Source organism: Falco cherrug, chromosome 13 (genome assembly GCF_023634085.1).
Source record: "Falco cherrug isolate bFalChe1 chromosome 13, bFalChe1.pri, whole genome shotgun sequence".
Lineage (NCBI taxonomy): Eukaryota > Metazoa > Chordata > Aves > Falconiformes > Falconidae > Falco > Falco cherrug.
Window position 1 is genome coordinate 20,685,169 of NC_073709.1, and position 12,085 is coordinate 20,697,253.

General features: G+C 37.5%; 1 protein-coding gene across 7 annotated transcripts in view; it reads left to right on the forward strand.

Annotated features, from left to right (window-relative positions):
- The window catches only part of THADA (THADA armadillo repeat containing), a 161,805-nt gene that overhangs the window by 36,280 nt on the left and 113,440 nt on the right, over nucleotides 1-12,085 (forward strand). For 5 of the 7 annotated variants that reach the window (XM_055725408.1, XM_055725410.1, XM_055725412.1 and 2 more), the window contains exons 25-26: nucleotides 816-938; nucleotides 1,613-1,704. In XM_055725408.1, the coding sequence (XP_055581383.1) occupies nucleotides 816-938; nucleotides 1,613-1,704 (215 nt within the window). Of the gene's footprint in view, nucleotides 1-815; nucleotides 939-1,612; nucleotides 1,705-7,847; nucleotides 7,962-11,393; nucleotides 11,540-12,085 lie in introns of those variants that run through there. The other 2 variants (XR_008734881.1, XM_055725413.1) reach the window with 2 other exon arrangements.

Genomic DNA, 12,085 nt, shown 5'->3' on the forward strand with positions numbered 1-12,085 from the left:
GTTTCATAAATCATACTGTATGCAGTAAAATATTAGATGAAAAGTGATTTTATGCAACCTTAGTAACTTCTAAAATGTAAATATATACATTCAGAATGCATAAAAAATATTTAAAATATTTATCTTAATTTTATTATGTTTTTTCTTTTTTTAATGTTTATTTTAAAGATCATATTATCATTTAGATCTTTATCTTCAAAATGTTATCAAATACTTAGTATTTCTGGTTTTAAGTGCAAGCCGTAATTTGTTGACAATACATAGAATGATGTTCTAATGGATCTGCCAGATCTTCTGTCGATATGAATTTATGTAGCTTTGTCAAAGTCTATGAAGCTACATAGATTACCACCTTCCTTTACAGAGGGTAGAGAAATATCAGAAAATGTTCCATATGGTGAAGCAAGCCTGGCTGTCAGTTTTAGCTTAATATTGTCCTCCTGTGAGTTGTAGTTTATTTTTTCTCACAGTATCTACAGCACGTCAAGAATGTTGGAAAAGATGATTCTAAACTTCGAAAGTTATTTTTACAGCCATGATAAGCTAAGGAAGAAAGAATGTTGGCCTTTACTTGCAATGCTTGGACTGTAGTTGTTGGAAGAATATATTTTGAAACTAATTATTTTTAACAATGTTCACTGCAGCACCGTTTTAATGTATTTTTTAATAGCAGTCTTCTTGTATTTATTATGGAAATGAAGTCCTATAAATGTGCGTATGGATTGTTTTTGTTTTGCATGTTCACTGCCGTAATTAACATACTTTAAATTCAAGATATTTTCCAATGAATATCTATTTTTCTTCTACCCCCATAGGTTCATGCTTTAAATATCCTTCGGGCACTGTTTAGGGATACACGTTTAGGTGAAAACATCATGCCTTATGTTGCTGATGGAATACAAGCAGCAGTTCTAGGTTTTATGTCACCTGTCTGGGCAGTAAGTTAATTCTTAATTTTGCTTCTCTAATTTAACAGGATATAGAGTAGTGCTGTTCAGTGAAGCTTTGGTCATGTTTATAAATGACAGTGCGGTTTCTGGAATGTTATGTAGTGCAGTATTTCAGTGTACAGCAAAGAATAATGTAGACTTGCAAAAAAGTCATAGTTTTGGTCACATTTTTTGGTTTTTTTCTGTAATGTGAAGTGCTGACAAAAAGTAGGGCAAAGCTTACCTCATGATAACAATATATCTAGCTGTTAAATTTTGAGTCAGTGCAGCTAGCTAGTAAGGAGTGCATTTACAGTCATTCTCACTGTTACTTTGCTTTTCAGTAAAAAATGACATTCCATATGGTACATTAAGGTAGAACATTTCATCATCTGCCATGCATAAGGGTGAATGCTTTGAACTACTAGAAATCTGGATGTATCCCCTTATATTAAAGATGGACATCTCCAAAACCTCTGAGCTTTCTATTAGTACCATTTTAAGAGGAAAAATGCTCTGAATTAATTGCTTCCACGTGCTGACCTCTGAACAGTAGGCATGCTCTGTCCTTCACTCAGCTGTTTTTCTTTTTGACTGTACATTAGTGGCTGTATTTAAAGAAACATTAGTACATTTAAAGGAGTTTTTAAAACATAGTTCATGTTCTTTTCTTTTTCCTTTAGGTAAGAAATTCATCTACACTTCTTTTTAGTGCTCTGATTACAAGAATTTTTGGGGTTAAAAGAGGGAAAGATGAAAATTCAAAAAAAAATAGGTAAGCATCACTTGGTATCAACTGTAAGTTTGCAAAACATGACCTTAGCCAACAACAATTTGAAAATGTTGCTTTTTTTATGGATATATTGAATCATAATGTTACAAAAACACGTAGCCTTGCTTAAATTGTGCTGCCAAGAAATAAGTGGCCAAAAATATCTGCTGTTAAGCACTGAGAGTAAATTTTACTCATGTGCGATTTCACAGAAGGGGAGTGTTGCTGAGAGGTTTTGGTACCAGTGGCTCTTCCAAATGCCCAGTCTCTCTCGTGGTCACAAACTAGCCCTGTTGCTCTTGACAGCAGAGAGCAGGCAGTGAAGGAGAAGAGGAGCAATGGTCACGTGTGTTCCCTTACCTCTAGAGCATGCCTGGAGGTAAACTCACCCCTACTAATTGGAGATTTTTCCCTCTAGCCTTCCTACTCTAGAACACCCTCTTCTTCTTATGTGTCTCTTTCCTCCAAGGTCCAAAAATTGCAGCTTGTGAAGCTGCTTCTCTTCCAAGGGGTTCTGCCTTTGAACTCTAGTCCTGCTCCAAATCTTCTACTGTTTGGCCTTATTAATCTAAAACCTATTCTCGGACTCTTAAAACTCTCCAGTCCTGAGCATTCCTGTTTCTCTAGGCCCTCCAGTTAGCACATAAGCACCCCAATGTTTTTGTTGGCCTTCAGCCCCTTCCTTCTGCAGCGAATGAAGGATGTCTATGCCCTGTGCTCTGTAGCTGAGGTTGCTGCTCTAGTAGGGATGTGGAAATAATCTTGAACACAGAATAAACTCATTAAAAAATACTCCTGGGTGAGCCTGCAGGGCCGTAGAGTGGTCACACTATGGATATTATGGTAACCATTTCAGAAATTCCTAATGGATTTTCAGATCATGGACAAGGTATGCAGTTTCTGAAAGGAGGCAATTGTTACAATTTACCTTCAAAAATTCCACTCTCTTTTACTCATTATACAGTGGTTCCTTACTGTTGATCTGTGTAGCTAATAAAACTTTCATGCACGTTGCGAGAAGCTAAATGTCCTTGGATGATACTAGTCTTTCATCTTATAGACAGTAGGTGCCATTTTAGCTGTTAGAAACAATTAATTTCAGGTGTCACTTGAAAAAATTAGTTATTATGCATGTATGAATGTGAGGAAGAAATACAGGTGGGAAATTGGAGAGAAATTACCTTTAGAACATTACTCTTCCCCCAAAACAGATTTGAAATGTCATTTCCCCTACTGCATGAAATTATCCCTGCTTTGTCATAAACCCAAATCACTTCTCACCCAAACATGGATTTCATTCCCATACCACTGGGTTTCAGCCAAGCAGGGCAATAAAAAGGTTTCTTATTTCTTGACTTCTTACTTCGGTTTTGTAGCAGCATTTATAGTTGGGTTTTTAAATGTTGATATTGTTTGCTTACTGGAAGAGAGATATACCTCAGCTTTTTTTAAGCTTGTATCCATCCTAGGGAAAAACTTTGACATGAACTTCTACAGTGGGAAGGCAAACTGACTTCTCAAATACGTACAGTGTGATGAGATATGTGTAATCTGAGATTTCTGTTTGTGAAGGTATAGAAAGTAGTGCATCTGAGCGTCTGTTGGGGATGGGAGATACCAGAATGAAGGAAAGTAAACTTTTATATGGTTAAATTGAATTCATTAAAAACTATGTTAATTTTTATGTAACTGGCACCGTTGACTTTTTTTCTTTGTAGTCATTTTGACTAAAAGAGGTTAAGGCAGGGCTGGCTTCTTTTTCTTCCTTTATTTATTTAACAGTTTTGTGTTAAACATTGTATGTATACATCAGTCTTATTGTTGCCCCCATGTAGTAGTCAATACCATGAAATGGGGAATGGGAAAAACTACTAAAGACTGGTCAAGGAGGGACAGGAGATATGAAAACAGAAGCAGAGATTTTTCAGGTTTGTGACTTGAAAGTGTCTCTACAGAAGATGCAGGTTTAGAAGAATGATGCAGAGGTTGTTGGCTGTTTTTTTGTAAAGCTTCTTCTTCCGAACCCAGCCGGTGAGTTTAAGGTAGGTTGTGTTTGGGAAGAGGGCTGTGTTGCAGTGGTTTGGCACCACGAGGTGTCACCGTTGCTGCACAGCTCCCTGCAGCCACACCGGTGGAGAGCAGCTGTGCTTGGGCACTTCTCTTTGGGAGCGCTAAACTTGTTTTGTGTAGTGTTTTGCCAGAACAGAATTCGTATATTAAGAATAATTTGTTCTCCTCCCCCACCGATTTTAAATCTGTCGGTTTACTGCAAAAGCACTAGCATTCTAGCAACTTGCGTCTATATGAACTTGTGTGAAAGTCATCTCTTTTTGAGCTGCTTGTTCTGTTGCCTGCAGGATGGCCTGTTTGCATTAAGGGGCAGTCTGTTTGTGGGCAGAGAAAGACACCAGCTTTCTGATGCCACCGTTAGGACCTTGCATAGGTTTCCAGTTTGCCTGATTTTAGATTAGGGGTTTAAATCTCTTTTCTGTGCCAGGGAGCATTACTTTGTTGTTCTCAGATCTCAGCATCTGTCTAAAACATCAGATGTTCTCAGCATCTGTCTAAAAAACGATGGATTTTCTGGTTGTTTTCTCAAGAAGAGCTCCTGTGAAATTGGTACAATTGGGGTGGTGGAGAGTTTGTGTAGACTTCCAGAAGAAAGCTTTGTTGAAACAGTACTGGCAACTTAACTCCACTGCCATGTTTCTTTAACTTACTTAGTGTAACTTTTCCCTTTTTTTTTTCTCCTATTGGCACTAAAAAATCACATATATCATCTTTTATACAAAAGTTATAGGTCTATCGTGCCTCTTACTGCTTTTAATCTGCTGATGTTATGTTACATTCCCTATTTATGTTAATTTTGTACATTATAATTTCTATGCAGCTAGGATGTTTGCATAGTGACAACACAGCAGGGGTCTATTATTTGATGGTCTTGGATCAGTTGTGAAGCATTGGACTGAACGACTGAATGAACTATAACCTATGTCTGATCAGTAACTGCATTTAATTTGTTTGGTTTTTTTGTTTTGTTTTTGTTTTTTTTTTTCCCCAGGCATATGTAAAAGAATGATGGGTTTGGGTTTTGTTTTGATTTCTGTGGTTCTTAGGTTCTTTTTTTTGTTTGTTATTTTTTTACCTCCAAACATTCCTGTGTCATTTTGGGTGTTTCCAGTAGAACAACTGTGTGAAAGGGCCTCCTCAGTGACAAAGACAGTGGGGGGATGCCTAACTCTGCTGACAGACATTTTAAATTACATCTGCAGTGGGCATCCCTGCTGGAGAGCAGAGGCAAGAAGGCATGTTGAACTGGGCTTTGTGATCATTGAAAGGGCATTTGAAAGGTCAGCCAAAACTCTGTCTGAGGCAATACTATATTATGCTAGAGAAGGTCCATTCTCTGAAAACTTGGTCTGCAGTTTGAGGGTTGAAGAAACTACCAGCTATGTACCATGGTTCCTGCTGCTCAGTTGTGTTGGTTCAGTTGTCATTGGGGCTCTGCAGTGGGTCATCTGCAGAGTGTTTACGTCAAAGCCGGATTGGTACAACTGGGGAGTGGGGAACTGGGGCTGTGAAGGAGGAGGATTTCTTGAGCAGAACTCTGGGCTCATGCCAAACTTTGCTCTTAAGGGTTCACTGGAAACTTGAAGGGACTACTTGTACATCATGCTTTTCAGAAGATGCAGTCATGTTCTGTTTTCGTTAAATATGGATGTGTCTTTAATTTATAGCATGGACAAGGAAATAATGAATTGGAAAATTAATACTTGAAGAATAACAACTCTGTGCAGCTCTTGCAAGTAGAATAGATAGAAGTTGTGTGCAGATTGTTTACAGTGGTCCATGTAACTATACAGGTTGAGCTTTCTCTTTCTAGTGAAAAGAAAGCTAGAAACAAAAACATTTTCTCTGGGTTCTCTCTTTCTGTATCAAAACTTCCAATGCTGCTGTGTGTGCTTTTGTATATATATGTGTGGGTGTGTTTGGCTAAATGATACTTTGAAATCCAGATAACGGGTTTTTAAAATGGTCCTGTTAACTCTTACCTGTAGGGGAGGGTTAGTTTAGTTTTTATATACTTGATTTGGGACTATAATCTTAAATGTTACGATGATTTCAGATCTAAAAGACTTGTAATGAAATTCTAGCCGCATAAATACAAAGTAATGAGGAAGGGTTGGAAAAGAGTCTTTGCAGTTACTCCATTTAAATCTGGTGACAGAAAGCGTGCTCTGCAAAGATACATCACCACGTGTTTTAGAGCAAATAATTGCCCCTTCTGCAAGCCCTTCACAGCACAGGTGGTATTTACGTTAGTTTAGCCAGTCACTTCACACTGGGTGGATGCGGGGTCTGTATCCCAGTTTGCCTAGCTACCGTGCTGGCGGCTGCGGCCTGTGCCCCAGTCCCGCTGCCGTTCCGTGCCCACTCCTGTGCTGTGGGTGTGGGGCTGCGCTGGGGGCTGCCCTCAGCCCGAGCAGTGGCTCTGGAGGGGGCTGCCATGGCCCTGGCCACCAGGCACAGCCTCCCTCGGGCTGCTCTGGGAGCACCACTCAGGGGCATGCTGCAGACCCGAGTACTACGCTTGGTTTAAAGTAAATTAATCGAAGCAGGGCTTTGAATGCAGTGAGTTCTGTAGGGCAACGAGTTTAGTCTCTTGTGTTTTGATTAAATGGTCTCTCATGTTTTCATTACATAGCCGTTTCCCATCCTCTTGTGCAGTCCGTTTACAATGTAGATTTGCTGATTCCATGCACTTTTGAAGAAGCTGGGGTCTGGCGTATGCTTAATAATTCTGGTTTTTTCATGGATATTTTTTTCCTGTTAGTGTTGCTACAGATTGCAAATCATCTAAAGTAAATGTTTGCTCTAGTTGATTGTAGGCTCCAGTATTCATCACGTGAAAAAATTAGGATGTCTTGAGGTAAAGAGATTCTAAAAATAAAATGGAATATATATTGTGATAGTTAATGCAGATCTGTATATGAAAGTCAAAATAACTTACATATAAAGTTAACTGAAATTAATTTTGAAATGTAATTACATTTCTCATCATAGAGAAATTCTCTTCTGCCCAAATGAGTTACAGTGGCAATAGTGACACTTTCACCTACATTCTTACACACACACACAAATATCTATATATATATCTTGTCTATATATGGGCTATGTATATGTGTATATATAATACTGGAGGCTGGACCAGTGGTCTAGTCCAGTGCTGTACACACACATGTGCATATATATCAGAGACCTTTCTGGTCTGTAGTCCAATGCTAATTAAAGCTGCTATTGCTTGTTACTGGGCAAGACTCTTCTCATCAAATACCTGGCATTTCTGGCTTTTATCTTTTTTTTTTTTTTTTTTTTTTTTTTTTTTAAAGGATGAGCATGATCAGAAATTGCCTTTGAGGCAGTTTGCCATTTGACTTGGAACAGGCTTTAGTCTTTAGAATAATAAAAAAGGATTGCCCTGACTTCTCTGAAAATGGAGGTTTTTTTAGTTGGAATATAAATGTTGCAAAGTCCTCAGAAAGAACAACCATTGGCCTCAGGTACAGGCTGGGGTTAAATGAAAGAATAGAGAGTGGGGAGAATTCCCTTGGCTTCTCACTTGGTGGAGGAGGTTCCAGGAAGGAAAAGCTTCAACTCGTTATTAACAAGCAGTTTCTTAAGCAAGACTGAAATGGTACAGTGTAACCTGGTGATTTTTACATGAAGTAACTGGTGTGTATGTATATTTGCATTTAGGGAGGGTGGAAGCTCCTATTTACACTAGTGAAGGGAAAATGCATATGCAGAAAATACTTAGCTGTCAACTTAACACACATTTTCTGTGGAGTAAATATTCATGCTGCTAGAAAATTGAATATGAACGCTGCCATGTTCTTAGTGTTGGTTAAACATATTTGGAAAGAAAGAAACTTTAATTGTGAGCTAGATGGTACTACTTGAAGTTTTTATTTTCATTGGTAGCTGTCAGTAAATGTTGATGACTATCAACAATGTCAAGCACTTGAAAAGGAGAAACTTATATTAAGATGAAAACTATGTAGATATGAACAGGTTTTGATGGTGCACTAGTGGCTGTGAGACAGTCAACTTGCAAGCGACCCTTTGCTTGCTTTGTTCTATTGCAGGTTGATTGTTCAGCACTTCTCAGTAAGTGGTCGCTTGCACACTTCAAAGTCACTGAGTAAAACCAAATGAAAAAGTTCATATTCAACTTTCAGTAACACTAAGTTGGATTTTGTTTCTCCTAAATTGGTATGTAGTTTTTCTTAACATTAAGGTTTTGTATAAATACTAAGTTTTTTGGTAAAAAATTGTGTTTTACACTACAATGGGTTAGAGGAAAACAAATTGAATGTTCTAATGCAAACCTCTCTTCTCATAATATTAACCTTAAATTAAATGAATCTGAAATATCTTCCTTTTCACTAAGCCACTCTAGAGGTGTAGGTTTAAGTACATAAAATACTTTGTAAGCACACAATTCCTGTTGAATGTTCCACATCTGGCAGGTTCACACTTCCGATATTTCTTAACAGCTGAAAAATCTGTCTTACATCAATGATGTTTTTGTCAGTCTTAACAGCAACTGTTTTAGACATTTGCAGTGCATCATATTGGACTCTGGTAGGACTTATGAGATGGGTCTGCATTGCCTGCAGAGGAGTGGCCAGTACTGTTTTGGGATAAGCTGAAAGAAACTTTGGTGGCACTAATATGGTCAAGCTGTAATGGCACATCAGTGTCATAAAATTGGATAGCCCTTAGGAGGGTTTCACTAGAGGTGATACTCGGATTGACTGTAGCCTATGAACACTCCGTGCTGATTTGGAGGCACACCGCTGGCAGAAGTCCTGTGTGCCACCTGAGGTATAGCTGCACGTGAGAGGATGCTGACTGCAGCAATGGGTCCTCAAGAAGGGCATGGTGAGGCAGCAGAGTGCTGAGCCTCATGTGTTGCTCCAGCAGGGAAATGCAAGTATGGCTTGATTCACAAAACTGTCCTCTGAGCTTTGTACCTCTTGGACCGCATGCTGTGGAGGGAAAGATTGGGATCGCTTTATTCTGGTTCTTATTGGTGATTCCCTAGTGGATTTTCTCTGGCAACCTTGGTATGTTGCAGCTTTTCAGCTGAAATACTGGGTCAGTGACAGTGAGGTTTCACGCGGTGACTGAGCCGTTTGAATGCCTCTGGTCCTTTTTCTCCAGCTTCTTCTGTGCCACCTTAGTTCCAGTGAATGCTTGCAAAGTAGTTATTAAGCTTTTAGTGCAGTGCATTGTCTTGTGAGGGGGTTGTTTTTGTTAAAAAGAAATTCCTCCTCGTTCTATCTGCCAAAAATGGGCCACATGTATTTTGCTCAACTTCTTGTTTTTAGTGCTCTGGCTCTTTTTTTTTTTTTTTTTTTTTTAACTTTGACAGATTTAGAAGACTTAATCTCAGAACTGTCTCAAGAAAACATGCAAAAGTTCAGGCTGACTCAGTTAACTGTTACGGCTTTTACTGATTAATAGTTCAATAACAGTATGCTTGTTTAAACATAATTTTGAACAGGCTTCCTGCTTCTAAGTGCCTTTATAATAGGAATAATGATGATAAGGTTCTATTAACTTGTAAATTGAAGGTAAAATTTATGAAAGCTTTGTGCAGAAACAGACAAATTGAAAACAAGCTCCTTGACAAACAGACAAATTGAAAACAAGTTTCCCTCTGTGTTAACTACTTTAGTTATTCTGTTTGTTTTACATGTGTAATGTAAAACTATCTAAAATCCTCTGTAGCAGAAAATGTGGACTGTTCTTGAGGTTGAGGATGCTTTATGTCTATATGATTTCTGCTAAAAAATCTACAGCACCATTTTTACTTCAAGATTCTATCTTGTATGTACAGAGTCAGAAAAATATTAACTCACAGAAATCCCAGTTAAATCTCTGGGGCCTAAACACATATTTGAAGCCCTTGTGTGCAAATGTGTATCTGTGCTCTCCTGGACAGGGAGGATCTTCATAACCTGCTGTCTTAAGTCAAAGCTAGAAAATAGGAAGATGAACGTGGTAAACTGACCTGAATGAAAGTTGACCCAAAGTGAAACATCCTAACATTGTATGTGCTGGCCTGAGGTGACTTCAGTCCATTCCTTTGTTTTAAATAAATTAGGGGCATAATGTTAATGTTTGTTTCTATTGAGTGAGTGAAATACGTTCAATAAAACAAAAATTACTGTAAACCTAACCATATGAGCAGATAATTTAGTTGCTGTTGTAGTTATAAAAGTTTTCATTAAAATGAATTGATGTAATTTTTCTGGGGTTTTTTTGATGTAATTTTTTTCTGGCATGCAATTCCATGCATAATGTACACATCCCTTATTCATTAGCTTCACCATACTAAGTAAAAAAGCAGTTACTTTTCACAGAGTGATTCCAGACAGAAAGTATGTGGGTTGTTTGGGGCAAGATTTTTTTTTTTTTTTTTTTTTTGTGGCAAGAGATTACAGATACTAGTTATATAGGTAGTGGTTAAACAGAGTTCTTGGTGGCTCTCTAGAGATACATACATATCTCTTTATATGTGTGTGTATACATGCATGTGTATGCGCATATGCACACTCATGCATATACACAGTTAACTTTCTAAAAAAGTTAAAAATACTTGTTTTATATATACTTTTATATACATGCATATATACTAACATGTTTGTGCATGTATATAGAAGTTGAGTGTTGATTAATGTGTTGATACAGCTATCAGGTTGTATCTGTGATGTTGGGTTTAAGTGATATTCCCCTGTTTTTATTCTGAGCCCCTTGTACACTTACTTTTCTTGCTAGTATAGCAACAAAAGTACTCTTGGAAGAGGACTTCACAAGTTATTTTAGTGAACTGTGTGTTGCATAATTTTTCCTCTAAGTCACACTTTTCCTGAAGTATTTGTTCTACACAGGTGCTCTTTCCGTACCTGATTATACAAAGGGTATAATAAATAGCAAAACAAGAGGTATAAAGAGACTTGTACTTAAAAGAGATCAAAGCAAACCAGACCATGCAGTCCTTTGGAAATCTTGGCTAGCTTTCTTGTAAATAAAAGTGCTTCTAAAGCAGAAGGTATTTAACTACTGTATTTATACAGGCCTTGATTGACAGTTCAGTTATTAACCTCATAAAAACACAGCAATGTAAACTAGTAAGAATGTTTATTCTAGCACTTCTATCCGAAAGAAAATGATAACCAAGATAGAGTGGCATATTCTTAGTTCCTTTTAAGTATTTGTTTTAGGGCTGTGTAGCATAAAAGAATGTTTTTTCAAGTCAGTGAACTTAAACTATTTTGCTTACTGTTCTAGGATTTAAGTATTTTCTAATTCTTAACAAAACAAATGTTAGATTTATTGAAGATGCAGAGTCACCACCTCTTTATTGAAGGTGCAGATCCCACCACTTTATAATGATTCTTCTTTCCCCTTCATAGTGCTTTGCATTTCATTTGGGGTAAAAAAGAAATCTGAATTGTTTTTTGTAACTAACTTGATGTGGTTATAGAAAAGTTGTCCCTTGTCACTGAAGAGGTGTCCTGTATCATGTTAGAAAAACAAGTATGCAATCATCTTTTATACCCTTGCTCTTGGGCTCATTAGCTGATGTATTGCACCAGTTGTTTTCTAATTGTTTTTTCCAGGTTTCATTGTGGTTTTTCAAGCCTCGCCCCAAAATTACATGGCCATTTCTTTTTCTTTTGTGGGAGCACCAAAATTCTCTTCTGCATGTGAAATGTTTGAAAGGAGCTTATCGTGAGTGCTGGGACAGGATTCAGGAATTTTTTAGGTATGTTCTTTAAAACAAAATTATCTGAAGCAAACTCTTAAAATTTATATATATTTACATTTCTAAAAAACCTTTTCTGTTGCTGTTGTCTCTATCTCTTAGTCAGAATGGAGATGATTCTCTGGTTGACGTCCAGAGGGACTGCTAATCAAGAGCTTTTATAAATATATACTATTTCTGAATTTTTAAAAAATATATGTAAGCAGTTATTTTTATTTCATGATCAAAAACCAGGTAAATCTCAAGAATTTTGTTGTTCTTAGTAGCAGCTATTGCTTAGTGTAATTGCAGTAGGTAGTAATGGCAAACAAATACAGGAAGACCAGAAAACCACTGATCTGTTAAGAAGACAAGGTTAGAACCATGGTGATGGAGTGGGAGGTAGCTAAATGGAATCATAGAAACTGTAAAAGGATTTCTTGATCCTGTTTCCTTGATTCTTTTTCAAAGCATGATCGTTAGCAACACTCGATCAGGTCAGCAGTGACTTTGGATGAGTTAAAATCCTCCAAAGATGGAGCCTCTGAGTAACATGTTTCAGTGCTT